Genomic DNA, 18,822 nt, shown 5'->3' with positions numbered 1-18,822 from the left:
CACTTTAAAAAGGAGGCTGGTGCTTGGCATCATTGTTTCTCTTCTGTTAACCAAGGTTATCTCTAAACAAACATGTGCAGTCATCATTGCACTGCACAAAACTATCCTAAAAGGGAAGAGATATCGCAGCTAGAAAGATTGTACCTCAGTCAACAATCTCTCGCACCCTCAAGGAATTCAAGAAGAGAGGTTCCATTGTAGCCAAAAAGGCTTCAGGGGGCTCACGAAGGTCCAGCAAGCGCAAAGACCGGCTCTTAAAAGTGTTTCAGCTTCGTGATCGAGCTACCAGCAGTGCAGAGCTTGCTCATGAATGGCAGCAGGCAGGTGTGAGTGCATCTGCACGCACTGTGAGGCGGAGACTCTTGGAGCAAGGCCTGGTGTCAAGGAGGGCAGAAAAGAAGCCACTTCTCTCCAGAAAAAACATCAGGGACAGACTGATATTCTGCAAAAGGTGCAGGGAGTGGACTACTGAGGACTGGGGTAAAGTCATTTTCTCTGATGAATCCCAATTCCAATTGTTTGGAACATCTGGAAACAGCTTGTTGGGAGAAGACAAGGTGAGAGATACCACCAGTCTTGTCTCATGCCAACTGTAAAGCATCCTGCAACCATTCATGTGTGGGGCGGCTTCTCAGCCAAGGGAATCGCCTCTCTCACAGTCTTGCCTAAAAACACATCCATGAATAAAGAATGGTACTAAAATGTGCTACAAAGGGCAACTTCTCCCAACCGTCCAAGAGCAGTTTGGTGATCAACAATGCCTTTTCCAGCATGATGGAGCACCTTGCCATAAAGCAAAGGTGATAACTAAATGGGTCAGGGAACAAAACAGAGATTTTGGGTCCATGGCCTGGAAACTCCACAGATCTTAATCCCATTGAGAACTTGTGGTCAATCATTAAGAGACGGGTGGACAAACAAAAACCAACAAATTGTGACAAAATGCAAGCATTGATTGTGCAAGAATGTTCTGCTATCAGTCAGGATTTGGTCCAGAAGTTAATTGAAAGCTGCCAGGGAGAATTGCAGAGGTCCTGAAGAAGAAGGGTCAACACTGCAAATATTCACTTGCTGCAGTAACTCATTCTAACTGTCAATAAAAGCTTTTGTTACTCATAATATGATTGCACTTGTATTTCTGTATGTGATAAAAACATCTGACAAACACACATAAAAACAGATCAAGTGAAAATATAATATTGTGTCATTCTCAAAACTTATGGCCATGACTGTATATCAATACATTTCCTATAAAAAGGACTGCTTTTATCCACAATGCAAGCAGTTTGGGAGAATTTTGGTGTTAAGTTAACAGAGATTATTGTACACATGCACATTTTTTTCCCCCTACATGCCCCATAATGCTTTGTGTGTACCTCCTACCACCAGTTTCTGTGTGCAGTGTGACTACATTATACATAGAGGGACCCACAGCTCAGCAGTCAGTAGCTCCATAAATAAAGTCTGCTCTTATTGTCAATAAAAAGAAGAGGGACTGTTATTATACAGTATATTATGTATCCCATGCTGCAAGTTATCCAGGAACATGCAGTGCCAGATCCTCCTGACCACGGTCTTAAAGAAGCGGTGATACTGGGTGTGTATTTGGCACTTGCAATAACTACAAATTGGATCCCACAGATCACCACTTGCATTTTGGCCTAGTTTGTAAGACAGTTGTGTGTTTTGCCATTTAACAGGAGGATGTATATTTTTTTTTTATTGTCCCTATAAAAGAAACTAAAAACTTCAGTTTTAAAACATAGATTTCACATACCTGGACACAGTTTTTCCAGTTTTCTTTTGTTGACTTCTCCTCTACAAGTTTTGTGGCCGATTTTATACCTCGCCCATATAATTTATTCGCCAAGGAATGTTTATAGATAAAAGGCAAAACCTAACCAAAGACAAAAGTCGATATATAGTTAAATATTGTCACAGAGCTCAAAGATACAGAAGTAATAAGACTAGTTATCAAATCAGTGGCTCAGCTAGGGCTACAGAGCCACTATTCATGTGAGACAAAAGGGAAAAACTTGCAAATACAACAATATTATTCCTATTAATCTACTGAAAGTAACGTTTGTAAATGTTTTCTGGTTCGGTACAAGTAAATCATACTTTTACAAATGTTATCTCCAACACAGGATTTAAGAATCTAAAAGCACAAGGACCTTACAAACTACCGCTTATTTGCCATTTGCATAATATTAAAACAAAAAATGTTTATATCTTTTTGATAACATACATGTGACAACATTACCTTGGAGTCATATGCGTCAGCCCATTTAGTAACTTCCCAGTAAGTTTCATTTAAGGCTTCTAAAGTCATCTCAGGATCATCTTCTCTTCCATCTACATCACAAGAAGCAGCTCCTTCCTTAGACTGAAGGTGGAGGACTTTGTCTGCCAAAGCACAGCCTTTTCTACACAGGGCATCAATTAAGAGATTCTTCTGTTTATCCATGTCACTGAAAAAAATAATAATACGTAAAAATACTGAAAATACTAGTTTTTCTGAAACACTGGTCTAAATTTAATAAGAATGACAGTGTGCTTGGTTTACAATAGGTTATTTGGCGATAGATGTTCTTAAACAATTGTATCTCTTGAACCTAGCAACACATTTATAGTGGCATGTTAATGCAGAGAATCTCCCTTTTGATATCATAATTATTTGTTTGTAGCTGAAACAGAACTGATATCCACTGTAAAAGTTGCAATAAAAATATATATATTATTTAACTCCTGACTAACTAACGGGTGCTTTGGTTAAGGAGATATGACCATATGAAGTGAACCACCTCCAGCCTGTCAGCAGATTGCTACATATAAGATTATATTTGGTAAAGGTTTATAAAATTTTACCGCTTATTAAATTTTTTAATGGGAAATCCTTTTTTTTTTATCTGGACCTGAACATGGAAATGGACCTGGACATTCAGGCACCAACGACTCTAAGTCAGGAGTGTTACATTGTTAATGTTTCTTATATTAATATAACAGAACAAAGATGGCAGCACCCACGGTTTTGGAAGAGTTAATACCCATCGCTAATAGTGCTTACACCAGTCGCAGGGATTAACTACAGTATGCAGCAAATCCCACCTCTTTATGGATAGGGCTATGTTCTACTCTAAATCTCTGCTATGTAGGTCTTTAATAATGTTTTTGTATGTCTGCGTTATTATGAAAGTAAAATTCTTTTCCCAACTAGTTTTTCATCAAAATGTTGCTTGGTTTATGTTCTGTAGATGTTTTTGTTTTGACTCTCTTATTGACAGATGTTTAGTAAGTGGTGTATATATTAATATATTTAGATACAAAGAGATGAGGCAGCACTCGGGAAAAGTTATGAACTCGGGTGCAATTCCCAGGACCTGTACCAAGGTCCATCAAAACATAGAACAGCAAAAAAATATTAATATATTTATATATTATATTTATATTATATAAATATAACCCACACTGAAAAGTTCAGCTTATACTTGTGTTACCAACCACTTATGATACTACAGACTTCAGTCTGCTTTTCTAGCTGTGCATTCTCTGCATTCTTATAAGTTTAAATTTGAAAACATGTAAAAACTCCAAAAGTAAAAAAAAAAACCCCATCAAATATTAGGGACTGTAAAAATGGCAGTGCTAAACCTCGGACAGACCATTAAAAAGAGGAAATCTTAGCAACTCTATAAAACTCTTTGCATTATGTTATATGCACTTCTCCACTGACTTATATACAATTTTTAAAAGCCCAGACAGAACATTTAATACTGCAGCTAATGTTATACTCACTTCTTTCAGTGCTCTCAGACAACTCCTTTAAAAAGTTTTCCCTAGCACCCACTGTTCCTAAGTAATTAGTGCTTGAGGTTCAAGCTCTCTATTGTCAGAGGAGGGTGTATCAGCATGTCCACTGCAGTCAGGACAGTAGGAACTTCAGTTAGTATACTGGAGGTTCCTATTATGCCAAAAGCAGCGTAGTCTATTAAAGAAGTGTTGTTAGTAAACCTGCTTGGGAATCAGAAATGACCAACTTTCCCTTACAGATCTGGCAAGAAAACAATGTGAAACCCTTTAGGACAAGTCTACTTATCAGAAATGCATGTTGTGTTCAAGGGGTCCTGTGAACAGCAAAAAGGTCAGTTTACGATGCAATATAAATTACATAGCATGTAGAAATTCTTCAAATACTGCTCTGCATACCGAATTTTGTTCTACATACAGAAAGCAGAGAAAGGCCAATAAAATGAAATATTTACTGTTTAGGTACTTTTTTATAGTGGCTGCATCAGGCCTTGGATCACTCTTCATGGCAAAGAAAAACGCAAGAGCAGTCTGGTCGATTCTAGATATGACATCATCAGCAGCTGAAAGGATTTCACTGATAAATTTGATGCGCTCCTAAAACAAAGCAAAATAATTTTAAAATAAGTTAATTTATCACTCTTTAGGGAGTTTATGATCACAATTATTGTTGGAGGTCATAAAAAAGGGGATGGGTTTAAAGCTAAACTAAAATTCTGTAAAACAGCAAACTCATACATACTTGCATAGTAATGGGTTAGAAAAATTTTAATATAGGTAGTTCTCATGCAGAAAAACAAAGACATTTTAATTAATGTGCTTAACCAAAGGAAAAACAACGGTTAGTGCCAGTATTCCATAACCACATACACATGTAGCGATGATTATACATACATCTAGGGCAGTGATGGCGAACCTATGGCACTGGTGCCAGAGGTGGCACTCAGAGCCCCTTCTGTGGGCACTCAGGCCATCAGCTTAGGACAGGGTTCACCAAAAAGGACCAAATCCATTAAATCTTCCTGCAGTTCTAGGCACTTCATTGACTGTTTGGAACTGCTTGAAAAGTGAGAAGGTGTTAAAAGAACTGCAATATCTTTGGAGGTCCTCCTGCTGGACCCACCATTCTTCCTAAACAGAGACACCCTGGAGATAAGCTACAATGAGAGTCTGAATTTGCCCTCCTTCTTTCAACTGTATTGGTGGCATCAGGGGGCCGATACAATTAAAGAAGTGGAAGAACAGGTAGCAATAAGTTACTGTTTAAAATGGGACATTGGCACATCAGGGTAAATGAGTGGGTTTTGGTTGTAGTTTGGGCACTCGGTCTCTAAAAGGTTCGCCATCACTGATCTAGGGTGAAGAGGGGAGCACCTTCACAGTAAATGTTATACATAGCAAGTACATGCAGTACGTGTCTCATTTCAGGCTAGAATGGGTATGTTCACAATACAGGTTTTATAGATTTGGAATAGATAACTTCTCCTCACTTTATGATTCACTTATCTGTTCTTAAAATAAAAAAATTGTAAATATGAATGGTAAAAATATTTTGTGTAGGGAAGAACTTTGAGGTAACGTTTTAACCCATTCAGGGCACAGCCATTTTATTAATTAAAGCTCAGCCCATTTTTTTTTTTTTATAATCCAAAGTGTTACTTTATACAGGCAGTCCCCTACTTAAGGACACCCGACTTACAACCCATAGTTACAGACGGACCCCTCTGCCCACTGTGACCTCTGGTGAAGCTCTCTGGATGCTTTACTATAGTCCCAGACTGCAATGATCAGCTGTAAGATGTCTGTAATGAAGCTTTATTGATAATTCTTGGTCCAATTACACCAAAAATTTTGAAACTCCAATTGTCACTGGGGCAAAAGAAAAAAAATTGTCTAGAACTTCCATTATAAAATATACAGTTTCGATTTACATACAAATTCAACTTAAGAACAAACCTCCAGACCCTATCTTGTATGTAACCCGGGGACTGCCTGTATTGTGTTACCTTTTGAACATTTTAAAGGAAATCCATAATCAAAATCCAGCATGATAAACCAGGGGGACTTACTCATAGATTCAGGGACCGTGACTGTAGTCATCTTCTTATATTTGTTGCTCATGACCTCCTCCTGTAGAAAATCAACTTTTAAAATTATGCTAATGAGTGATGCGTTTCCAGAGCATGATGCAGCATCGCAAGCTGTTACAATGAGCAGAGCATGTTTCACCCTCCCTTTTCCTGTGTGATCTAGCATCAGTAGGAAACGCAGGGGGAAGGGAGACCTGCTCAAACATTGTAAAAGTCTTCACTAAGGTGCTCTGGAAACAACGGTGCCTGGATCTTTGAGTAAGTGTCCCTGGTTTATCATGGATTCTGATGGTAGATTTTAAAGGGGTTGTCAGAGTTCTTGAAAAAAAAACTAAAAGTGGCCGGGAGAGGGCTGCTTAAAAAAATAAAGTCCTACTTAGCTTCCGGTGCCCTCCAGTATCCAGTGCTGCTGTCCGGTCACCATGTAAACAAACATGGCCACCGGACCGGAGTGACAGCAGCGCTGGATACCGGAGGGCACCAAAAGGTAAGTAGGACTATTTTTTTTAAGCAGCCCTCTCCCGGCCCCTTTAAAGATTTTTTTTTTTTACTCAAAACTTCATATTAGTGAATTTTGGATGATGGTTTTGTGTATAAAATAATTTATCATTTCTTAATGTTCTAAATGATTGGTTCTAAACTACTTTTTTGTATAAAAACCAGAAATCACCCTTATTGGTTACTAACGTAAAGTATTCTTTTCTGCTTATTTTCACATGGCTATGGAGGAGATATTTTTGGCTACAAACAAATAAAAAAAAATCCAAAACAGATGAGAATGAAAACAAAAATTACACATAGCAAATTTCATAGGAAATAATGAAATTGTTATGGAATAAAACTGGCAAATATTGAATATTTAAGTCCTAATGATCCTTAGGATGTTTGACATACTGAACAATATATATATATATATATATATATAACAGGGCTAGGGGGAAACTTGTTCAATCAACACTGCAAATGGAAAAGCTCAATTTTAAGACAACCAAATTATGTGAATATACCATTTCCTATTCAGCTTCTGTCTACAACATAAGCAGGTTTTTTTGGGCAAGGGACACGAGTTAGAGTGAATAATTTTTTCTGGGAGTTTGTCAGTATGAAGAACTTACCTTTGTTTTACCTCTCTTCTATAGATTTGCAAAATAAACACACAATATGTATTTACACATTACTTCTACAGCAATAGTAGAGTGTAGTAAAAAAACAAGATCATGAAAAATGCTCAGAAGAGGGCTGTTGGATATACAACTTATTTTCTGCAGGTCTAAGAGTAAGCAGTGTGTTTAGTGTAGCTTTTCCAATAAAGATGGACATTGAGGAATTAACAGTTATAATAATAATTCTTTATATAGCGCACAGATTACGCAGCGCTGCACAGAGCTTGCCAAATCGTTCCCTGTCCCCGATGGGGCTCACAATCTAAATAACCTACCAGAATGTTTTTGAAGTGCGGGAGGAAACTGGAGGACCCGGAGGAAACCCACACAAACACAGAGGGAACTCTTTGCAGATGTCGATGCTGGCACTTGAAACCAGGTCCCTAGCGCTGCAAGGCTGCAATGCTAACTACTAAGACACCGTATATAAACATACTACCCTTTTATGTAGTTTAGGCTAAGTTCAAATCTGCACTCTGTGGCTTCAATCAAAAGATGTATCAAGTTTCGAGTTAGAACGATTTAGAAAACCAGACCAAAAAGTGCCAAGCAGCAGTATTGTGACAGCACTAAGACAGGTTTCATGATCTGCCTAGTAAAAGGTTTCCAAAACGGACCCTATAACATGATATTCACTTATATCTATGATGGAAAATGGTATAGAGTAGTATAATGTATGTATTTATATATGGAACAGTAATCATGAATCTCCATGGAAGGTTTTTTTTGTACAGTATCAAGTCTAGTTTAGTATTGAGTATTGCTATAGGAGGGAATTGGTATTGAATTCTAAAAACTGGTATTCTGGTAGAGAATATCGATTGGTTGAGGTACACAACTATAACTTATGTTTAAAAGCGACCTTCTAAATTATTTTCCCATTACATACGGGAGATCCCAATGTTAGTAATTAATTAAGAGTCTCATGAAGAAGAAAATAAAACATTTTAACCACACAAGCTTCCCAAATTTTGTCTACCAATGTATAGATCAGTGATATTTTACTTTCCTTTCCTTAGTTTCTCCCAAATGAATATTACCTTTTCAGAATCGAGTTGATGAAGTCTTGCCACATACAGGGGAAGATGGTTGGGAAAGGATTCTTTTAGCTCACTGAAGATATCATTGCTTTCAAGTCTGCGGAAAAAAACAACTTCTGTTAGTAAATACATGTAAACCCCATGAATACTGAAGCACTGGAGAAAGTTTTGAGATGGGGGTGTTTTTTGGGTCGCTTAAAGGAAACCTACCATTTAGAATAGTAGGGGTAGGCTGTTAGTACCGAGCACCAGCTCAGGGTGAGCTGGTGCCGGTACTTACTTTCGTTAGTGTTAGAAACCGCGGTATCGCGGTTTTAACACTTTTTAAACTTTAGAGCAGCAGAGGCTTCGGCCCTGCGTGCGCACGATCGTGCGCGCGCCTACATAGGAAATAGCGGAGATGTTGCGTGCGCACAGTCGCGCGCAGCGCCGAAGCCCCGTCTGCTCTAAAGTTTAAAAAGTGTTAAAACCGCGATTTATAACACTAACGAAAGTACCGGCACCAGCTCACCCTGAGCTGGTGCTCGGTACTTACAGCCTACCCCTACCATTCTAAATGGTAGGTTTCCTTTAAGCACCCATGGTGAAATAAGACAAAACTTACTTTGTCATCCATTGTATCTTCAGATCTCTTAGAGCTTCAGCAAATTCCTCATTCACATCCTTTTCTTTATCGGCTTCTTTTTCCTTATCCTTATTTCCATTCTTTGGTTTATTTGAAGATGGTATCAAGTGATAATGAACGGAAATCACATCCTACAATACAAGAAAAAGGCAGGTCAGAGGCCATAAACCAGATTATGTACATACATACATTTATATGCACATGTATTTTACAGTTACAGAATCCCCCAAAAATTCTTTAACAATGTTATATGAAATACCATAGTGTTTAACATTAATTTGAGTATTCATTGTCATAAAGAATAGCTACAATCTTATCCATTTTTGACTCTAAGTAAGCCACATGTAGTTAGAAACCAGATAGCCCATTTTCACATCAACAGCAGCAATGATTATTTGTTCTCCAGAGATGCAAAATTCAAATTAGAAATCAATAATCGTATATACTTGACTTCTATACAAGTTATTCAGCAAAAAAAAAAAAAAAAGTGCCGAATAGACCCAACTCTACTTATAATAGAGTGTATGATACTCTGCGTCTCCTCTTCTCTCTTGTCCTTATATTTATCACAGTGTGTGTGCGCACATAATGTGTCTGCTCAGACAGAAATGAAGACAAGACTGAAGAGGAGACTTGGGGAGCGCCTAAGGTTATATACCATTAGGGGCTCAGGAGGGCATTTAATCACTGGGAGGGAGACGCTGCTGCAGGGCACTTAATTACTGGGGCAGGCTGCATGATGCATTATATTAGTGGGGAGGCTGTTAGGCAAAGAGGTTTGGAGTACTGTGATTGCTCCTGGGGGGTGGGGGGGGCACTGTAAGTGCTGCTGGTGGGGAGGAGACAGGGTACTGTGACCGCTTTGTGTGCCTTCTGGCGGTTGCGGGAGTTCTCTGGCTATTGGTTGCTGTGGGGACACATACTGGCCATGCCAGTGACCATGAGTAAGGGCCACATGTAAAGGCCTGAAACGCATACGTTTGCCATTATTGTTTATTATTATCTTTGTAATCATGTTCATACTGTTGGCGCTGCTCTTTAGTGAAGAAGGAACTCCATGCCAACAGTGATGTCGGTCCATGCCAAAGGACTCACAGACTGACAACGGCAATGTGAATCCACCCCAAACCTTTAAGTACCACCTTTACTCTCCTTGATCGTACTGACACAAAGATCATTTCATATCCACTTTATTAAGTTTGAATAGGTTTTAGAACATTAAAACCTTTTGTACAAAAAAAAAAAAAAAAAATGTATTTGCTAGCAGAGAGAAGGGGTTTGTAGTACCACTTACCAGGACTTTGAGGTGAGGGATGGGGTAGTTGGTTTAAATGTCATCTCTATTTGCACCCCCAGGAGATGCAACCAACAGCACTTGTTACTTACCATATTTTAATTGTACAGTAACCGTTTTATAAAGCGTGTCAAGCTCTCAATGGAATGAGAAGGGGCAGATTTACACTGCCATGGCCCCTTGGCTGTGTGGATATTCTAGCCCCTACAAATCTGGAATAACTTCCTACATATGACACTAGAATCAAGCTTCTTGGAGAATGGAGGATGCGTCCCTGCTGCCTTTTAATCTGTGGGTTCAGGACCTTTGTAGGACCTTCTTGTACACATGTGTATTGAGAGTAGGAACGGATGTACGAGGATTTCATGGGTGGGTGGTTTGGGTGTCCATACGCCTCTGGACTATCGTCCAAACCGTGTATATTATAATCCACTACTGGGAACGAGTATCTACCGCTATAAAAGGGTAATATTGGTTTACCTGGCTTAAAGCACACTTGGTTAGGTTTTGACCCCCCCCCCCTCCCTCCCATGCTGAATACAATGACTTTATGGTTGCACATTAGTTTATAATAGTAATACACAAACACGATCAGATAAGCAACATGTGTTTATGGTTGTGGAGACAGACTACTGCATCACATGGGAAAGTAATAAATCCTGACCCAAGTCATACATGTAATAGTTTAAATATGCATTATAAACTATCCATATTTATACCACAGTATAATACCCACATCATCTGCAGTGATAATTACATGTATACAATGAACTCGAGAGCAAATAGAAAGGAGAGCGCCACATCTCTGATATTGGAACACGACTCCCATTTGTTAAACAGGACTACTAAATCCTAATATTCCAGCAGATGAATAAAAAATGATTACAGGTTAATACAATAGCTATTATTCCCTCATATGACTTAAAAAAAAAAAAAAAAAAAAAAAAAAAAAAGATGTAAATCTTTCACCAAAGCAACACTAAGGCATCATGTGAAACCAAGGTGAAGCACAGAGCCTGGTAAAAAGAGGTGGGGTGAGCATCCTCACCTCTCCCATTCCCATAGTACCTGCTCTAAATTTGTGGCATGATCTGGATGGCCATTTCGGGGCCCCCAATACAGTAGTGTGCATGGGGCCCAAGAGTTTGTTTATATAAAATTCAGATAAACTTTCTTAGCCAAAAAGGTGGATATGACTAGAAAAGAAAGATGTATTTGGGTGATAAGGAAGGACAGATTTATAAAGAAGTTGGGCATCTTAGCATCATTATACATAGAGATAAAGACACATATCCAATTATACTTTATATAACCAGGAGTATACTACCTGTACCCACAGAAAATGTATGCACCATGGATACCAAAGACTGCCTCTCAAAATGTTATGCCCATTTATTATTCCATTGATTCAAAAAGCCTAACAGCAAAATTAAAATAAAACATCAACACACAAACATTCAGGAGCTTCTATATTTTCTGGGCCCACACATGTGCTGTCAGTTTTACAGTATAGGTAACATTATGAAGTGAGTAACTAGCAGCGGTACCTTTTTAAACTTTCCTTGTCGTTTGGCTGCCGACTGCCCCTGGGAGTTAGAACAACATACTGTAAGAATACATGCACTCTTCAAGGAACTACAACACCGTCTCACTCCTCAATAAGCTGTCTAATGTCTACCATCTTAATACTTTACAGTTTTAGAAGTTACACAGTTGCGTCTCTCATGATAGAAATGTTTAATAAATTATTTATCAAAGCACCGCAGGTGGCCAACACCACTGCTAGTCTCGAGAACTTTCTGGTGTCCCCACTGATCATGCTGGACCAACAAATATGAGCACACAAAAAGTAAAAAAGAAACAAAAACACAGGTTAAAAATTTAAAAATAAACAAAGTTTCCATTTAATTATAAATCAGCAATTTGCTTGATTAAAAGGGGGTTGCCCACTAATACTTGATATGGGTCATCTATATTGTACATACACTGGTAAACTATCTCTTCTTTAGCAGCTGCAGGTCATGTGACATGCTGGAAGCAGTATATCCCATGTCCTACCGTATTAACAGGATAGGGGGCATTGTGGTCCGGCATGCCCCTTCTGTGAATCCCGCTCCCATATCAATAGTTGCACCTTCGACCAAAGTATGGGGGGGGGGGGTTAGTAGACTATGGGTAAATTAGAGTCTAGCACTTACCCTAATAACTTTCTTATTAGTGGCCAAGCCCAAACACATTGGGGCACATTTACTTACCCGGCCCATTCGCGATCCAGCGGCGCGTTCTCTGCACAGGATTCGGGTCCGGCTGGGATTTAAGATGGTAGTTCCTCCGCCGTCCACCAGGTGGCGCTGCAGCGCTGAAAATAATCTTAACGCCCCGGAATGCACCATCCCATAGAAGGTGAAGGTGAGCGCTCCCCAAGCGACACATTTTCGGTTTTTAAATGCGGCGGTTTTTCCGAATACGTCGGGTTTTCGTTCGGCCACGCCCCCCCGATTTCTGTCGCGCGCATGCCGGCCCCGATGCGCCACAATCCGATCGCGTGCGCCAAAAACCCGGGGCAATTCATGTACAAGCGGCGCAAATCGGAAATATTCGGGTAACACGTCGGGAAAACGCGAATCGGGCCCTTAGTAAATGACCCCCATTGTTTTAGTCGATTTGGGCTCAGTCAGAATAATTTTTTCTAGTCCTTAATGTTCCTGAGCAACGAAAGTAATTATTTTTGTCTCCTACTGTGAGATGGGTTGTGTCAGTCTGCCCAAGCCCAAAATGTACCATCCTCTGCCTCATTTGCACAATGCACATGAGCTTCAAGCTGCGTAGACTCAAATCCAATAATTCATGGAATACATTTTCTCAGGATTGTCACACAGGCAAGTATTACACTAGGTGTCTATAATTATTAGCCGATAGCGCCTGTGTGATGTACACAGAGCAGACAAGGCCAAATAACATCCATTTTGAAGTCTTATTTTTACAAGAATCCCGGCATGTCAAGCCTAATGAAGATATGTGACAGGATGCACGAAGACGCCAACAGTACTTTCACAAATCTCAAAGGCATACTGTAACCATATTTTACCCCATTAAACTACTAGCACTCAGGTAGGGTATGAAATAACCTTTCTAGGATTCCCCCTTTTATGTGAAATTTTACCCATTTACCTATAAAAGTCATAAAAGGTAGTGTCACTTTAGATGCCCCGATCTTCTGTTCTATAGTACCTGGAAAAAGATTTTTTATGTCATATTAAAGAATTTCATCTTTACAGGCTTATGGATCTGTGATCTACAGAATTGGAAATACAAGCTATTAAAATACATAGTTGGAAATGCAAGCAGCAGATATTTCTATAAAAGGGTTCTCCCACAAACCAAGTTAGGCCCTATCTGCAGGATAGGTTCATGGGATAACCCCTTTAACTGCCTATATCACACAGAATGCAAATGTGATCTGAAGTGATTTGAAAGAGGAGATTCACACCAAAGGCAGATTTCTAGGTATTAAAGTACAGAAGATAGAGGCAATTGAAGTGATACAGAAATAATTTATAGGTAAATGGGAGAGATTTCACACAAAAAATGGAATTTTTCAAAGGACTTCTCATACCCTACCTGAGGGGGCCTAGTAGTTTAATGTGGAAAATGTGGTCACAGCTGTCTTATCACTAATACTGCCGGACCCAAGGAAATGTCATAAATGTCATTCCCACCTTCCAAATCCCATAATTTATTTAGTTTATAGAGCTGTAAAAGGGCTTGTTATCTGTGGGACAAAATGCACTTCCTTGAGTCAGCATTTAGTATTACATGCAATACACCAACAAAAACACATTTTGGGAGCTGTGCAGCCCAGTAATTACTTTTTATTCAAACTTTTGTGGGTGGCATCAACTTAGACATTTGGATGGATATTTTTCATTATGTAGTTTCACTGTACAGTAAATATTTTTATACATCAGGCATTTTGGGTGGCAGTTTGTGATTGTGTTTGTGTATATTTTATCATTGTAATCCCAGTCAGAACTTTTTTGGTCTCTGTGACAATTGCATTTTAAAAATGTTGGGTTGTCATAAGAATCAATGTTAACACTAAAGCTTCATTACAGACACATTTGATAACTGTTATAGCTGATTATTGTAGCCTAGGACTAAAGTACAATAAATTACCAATATCCAGAGGATCGTTTGTAACTAGGGGTTGTATGTAAGTCGAGTGTTCTTAAGTAGGGGACCGCCTGTACTGCAATACTCTAGTATTGCAGTATATTGTGACTATACTATAATCTGCCCTATCGAAGGCGTCAATTTAGCAAAAAACATTCAATATGCATGAATTTCAGGTCATGTCTTTCTGGAAGCAGGAATTGTATCTGTATCTGCTTCCACCCTACAAATACCACAACGGATGATGGATTTATTATAATCCAGGGGATTGCAACAGGTCCCGAGTAATATAAAGATAGAAAAGTGCATAAAAAAAGTGCAAAATGCTACATAATAAAAAATGGCACAAAGGAAATAAGATAACCAAAATGTCCAAGTGTGTGCAACACACATATACGCAGTGGTACAGTAACCCTTTATCAGTCATTTGAATAAATAAATCCCATCTCCAAACCCCATCCTGTGACTGACTCCATGGAGTCTGAGCTTCGCCGTTTCTGCAATTTATTCACTTCTATAAGTGGTAGGGAAATGCTGACAGTCCATTAGCCCATCCATGGGGACAATAATGCACAACATGCAGGGTTTAGTTTAAATATAGGTGCAGAGGTGGATATGTCCTGGAAAGGGACTTTCTTAATAAACAATACAACTGCTTTAAAGTTACTTGACAAAAATAGTCAAGCTGGAGAATCTTTGACAACTATTCCAACAATACCCATATGATGCTTATGGCTTCTTCCTATTCTGAGATAAATCCATCATCCCTACCTGTAAAATCCTCTCAGCGTTTCCTGAAGTGGGCGGTACTTCCTGGTTGTGATGTCAGCTAAGGGCACTGAGGTCAGAGAACTAAGGGCACAATCAGCCCAGCTCTGCATCATGGTAAGAAATGATCATACAGTAATCACTAAACCACAAGGAGCTGGTGCAAATAAGTTTCACTGTGTATATACTGTGCTGTGTGTGTGTGACCTGAGCTATATCCTTATTTGTGATCAGTCAAATGTTTTTGACATCGCTCAAGCTATTGCAGTTTTTTTTTTTACATGCTACCGGCAATATTGCGGATTGATAGTCTCCTGCATCCAGCAGCTACAGATTCTCTGCTAGTGCCCCTCCCAACAAGACCCACCCACCTTTTTCTGCCAGGTACATATATGGATTCACCCGGCAACCAATATAAACAAAGTGTGACAGGGCAGCCAGGAGGACAAGGTAAAGCTCCTACTAGCAGGAAAATGGCTGCTGATAGCTAATGAGTGTAAATTAGAGAATTGCTTATATTAGCTTAGTGCAGAGTTAGGCAAAAGTGTTCATACTTCAGTTGGTCTAAGGATTTTTAAGTCTAGATAGACAAGGGAAGAGGTTTTCCTCGAGCAGGATAAGAAAACAAAAAAATTGTTACAAAGAAGTGGGAGCTTTTCATATTTCATGACTTCTCACAAATGCCGTTTATAGGACTTACTGTAGTAATATCACTCAAAGTTGCTATTGAAATGGTTTTGCCTGCAACAAATTCCCAAAGCAGCAATTTTCTAATATGGCCTCATATCACACCAGTTGCAGTTTTCTTTTTATTCTTTTTCTTAAACACTTCCATGAAATTTAAGGAGCTCAGGATCCATTAGAGAGAAGAGATGGGAACACCCCAGGAAAGAGGTAGAGGGAATGGCAAGAGTAAGTATTATATACATTAAAAAAAATTAATCAAGGAGACCAACCACAAACCTCAATTTTGTAAGGGGCTATGTCACGATTTAAAAACCCTATGTACGCCATTAGGGCATTTGGACACGATAGAGTGGGTCTGTCCTCTCACTCAGAACTACCCCCTATGAACCAGAATTGCAGATAATTCCTAAATTACACCAAGTCCATTTATTTGAAGGTGTCTGACATATTATAATAGAAATGACTGACTGTCTTGCACTGGATTTTTTTTGCCAAAATATTCTATCAGGGGGTGCCAAGAGAAAACCCTGGAAGATCAGGTTATCACATTAGGCCCATTGTTAATTACCCACCAACCTTCTTAGCCAAGAGATTAGGCAATTCAATTAGGACTGGCAAGACCATTCTTTACTACTATATCGCAAGTTCTTGTGGTTTGGATTACAGTAGAGTGGTCAGATTTTTTGCAGACGGTTCAAATGTTATTGGCCCTGATATTTTTATACAAATTTGGTGAGGTCATGCATTTTTGTTATGAACTTTTTTCTTTCTTCTTTAGAGAACTCAAAGCTACTTTCACACGTCGCATTTGCATTGTTTTTAAAAATGCAATTACTTAGTTTCCCCTTTTCTGCAGCATGCCCCCCTCCTATTTCCCCTTTCCTTTAACTGCCCCCACATTCCAAAGTCCCCTTTCGCTGCCAAATTCAAAGAAAAAAGATCCAATACTCACCTTCCTTGTTCCCCCTGCAGCAGTCTTCTCTTTCTTCACTTCTCTTCCACATTAGTGCATGGCTTTATTGCCTGCCTGGAGGCACGATGTGATGACATCATTTTGTGTGCCGGCAATAGAGCAATGCATTAACATGGAAATTAAGTAAAGGAAGAGAAGACTGCTGCAGGGGAATGGGGAAGGTGAGGGTGTTTTTTTGTTTGTTTTTATAGAAAACGGCCTGGAACAAGGGGTTCAACGGTCAGGTCTTGGGCCACGGACCGGTGGTTGGGGAACACTGCTTTAAAGGATATGCCATACATTAAACTTAAACATTATAGATCTAGAAAAGGGCAAGAAATATTTCTAGCAGTGTTCTCACACGTTTCTTAGAGTAAAATCACTTGGTAAAACTGTGCAGACATATGTACGCTAGTTTTGTGGCAGAGATTGTAAAGCAATTAGCTATGAAATTAGAAAATGAATAAAGTCACATCACGAGCAGTCAATGCTTTATACTATACTATATTTTCAGGTTTAAAATATAACATTTAAATGATTGGTTTTTCAAATGTTCTTTAGTAAAGACACCGTAGGACAGATTTGCCAGATTTATGGCCATGTCTGACGCAGGATGATTCATCTGGAGTAGTGCAAGACTGTCCAGTTTTACTTTCCGCCATTAAATAGTTGGTCTAGGTTGCTTCACTAAATTTTGGCGCAAATGTTAGAACAGTTTTTAATTGAAATTATGCCATTAGATAAATCTCCCAAATATCTGTAGGAATGGAAGGCAGCCTCCTTTAAGGGCAAATTCCCACCTCAGTTTCATAATTTGTTTGCATTTGTTATGCGAGTCAAAGCCAGGAGTAGAGGCTACATAAAGATAAGATGTAAAGGAAAGATTTGCTCCTGTTAGGCGTTATCTAACACTGCTAGGTTAGGCTCAAAATAAAGGATGCAAGGAAAAAAAAACAAAACAAAAAAAAAAACACTAAAAGAAATAACTGTAAATTGTAGTCTGCAAAACATACTTCATATTGTTTGTTTGGGCACTTTTTGCATTAAAGACTTGTTACTTAACCCCAAATCCACTTGCATGCATTTGATGTATAAGTCAGTAAAGTTAAGTTAACAAAAAACTACACAGTATAAAACTCAAGAAAGGCATATAGCAAATAATACTTACAGCTTTCTTGCCTAGTTCCGTCTTGGATAAAGTCAGCGTGCCACTTAGATAGCAGCCTGGACTCGCACCCTTCGGTATTCTATTGAACACAATCATAGTATGACTACTTGTAGAAGTTTCCTGAGGTACAAGTTTCAATCAATAAATCAATCCACTTTTTTTTTTTTTTTTTTTTAAACGAGCTCCTATCTGGCAGATTTCCATTAGGTTCTTAAAGCCAAAGAGAATTCATTGTGCAATGAATAAGCTTACAAACTTGAGGATGTACGAGACAGAGCTAAAAAGAGTTTACCATTAGAGGAGACTAAACAAAGCTGTAGAAAGTGTCAGGTAGCAGTCCAGTGTCCATAAATAAAATACATATCCAGCATGTTACTGAATACTTATTTGTATAAATAAGATGTAAGTTAAAGGATGTCTGACTTAATGGTACATAAGGAGGAATAGCCAAATACCGATTCTACTACTTGAGGTCTCAAAAGTTAACAGAAATCCCCTTTCAAAGAAAATTTCTTACAACAAAATGTGCAAACCATAAAACAACACATTTCAATGTGGAGTAAAAGCTCAGTTCACATATGTACCATTACTGAATGAATACCTGGCCTACAGAAGAAGATACGGAATATCAACTATTATATTCTGCTTAAAATGAGAATTGCTTTATTTAATTCAGCCTGAGTTTTTCCACTAGTTACTTACTTCTCATCAGGTAGCATTGTAACAAAGAAAGGTTGGCTGTGCTTTGGCGGCAGTGTTAGAGAATTTGCCTTTTTCTTCCCCAGGAGGGCCATGCTGTGACTTTCATATATATCCAAACTCACTGTGTTGGACATTCTGTGAGAAATCACAAAGGGAAGGTCTTTCAGACGTTCCAGCTCATTTAATTGCTCGTGACGAACCTGCATCCTTATGGTATAATCTCCCTTTTCTAGTTTCACAGAGTACTGTAAGGAGAAACAAAGAGCACCATTAATCTTGATCTTCATCATGATCACATGCAGGAGGGAAGATGTGGCCTTACAGCATCACAACCTTTTAGAAAGGGATCCCAA

General features: G+C 38.8%; 1 protein-coding gene across 4 annotated transcripts in view; it reads right to left on the bottom strand.

The window, feature by feature from the left end:
- Nucleotides 1-18,822, bottom strand: part of TPP2 (tripeptidyl peptidase 2) — a 42,519-nt gene that overhangs the window by 1,266 nt on the left and 22,431 nt on the right. Inside the window, exons 22-29 of one of the 4 annotated variants that reach the window (XM_072135514.1) lie at nt 18,470-18,714; nt 17,768-17,846; nt 11,567-11,605; nt 8,705-8,856; nt 8,101-8,197; nt 4,274-4,404; nt 2,264-2,471; nt 1,778-1,897 (exon numbers count right to left, since the gene is read on the bottom strand). In XM_072135514.1, the coding sequence (XP_071991615.1) occupies nt 1,778-1,897; nt 2,264-2,471; nt 4,274-4,404; nt 8,101-8,197; nt 8,705-8,856; nt 11,567-11,605; nt 17,768-17,846; nt 18,470-18,714 (1,071 nt within the window). Of the gene's footprint in view, nt 1-1,777; nt 1,898-2,263; nt 2,472-4,262; nt 4,405-6,469; nt 7,031-8,100; nt 8,198-8,704; nt 8,857-11,566; nt 11,606-17,767; nt 17,847-18,469; nt 18,715-18,822 lie in introns of those variants that run through there. The other 3 variants (XM_072135515.1, XM_072135517.1, XM_072135518.1) reach the window with 3 other exon arrangements.

Source organism: Engystomops pustulosus, chromosome 2 (assembly GCF_040894005.1).
Source record: "Engystomops pustulosus chromosome 2, aEngPut4.maternal, whole genome shotgun sequence".
NCBI lineage: Eukaryota > Metazoa > Chordata > Amphibia > Anura > Leptodactylidae > Engystomops > Engystomops pustulosus.
Note: the sequence above shows the minus strand (reverse complement) of the source record. Positions and strands in the feature narration are given on the sequence as shown.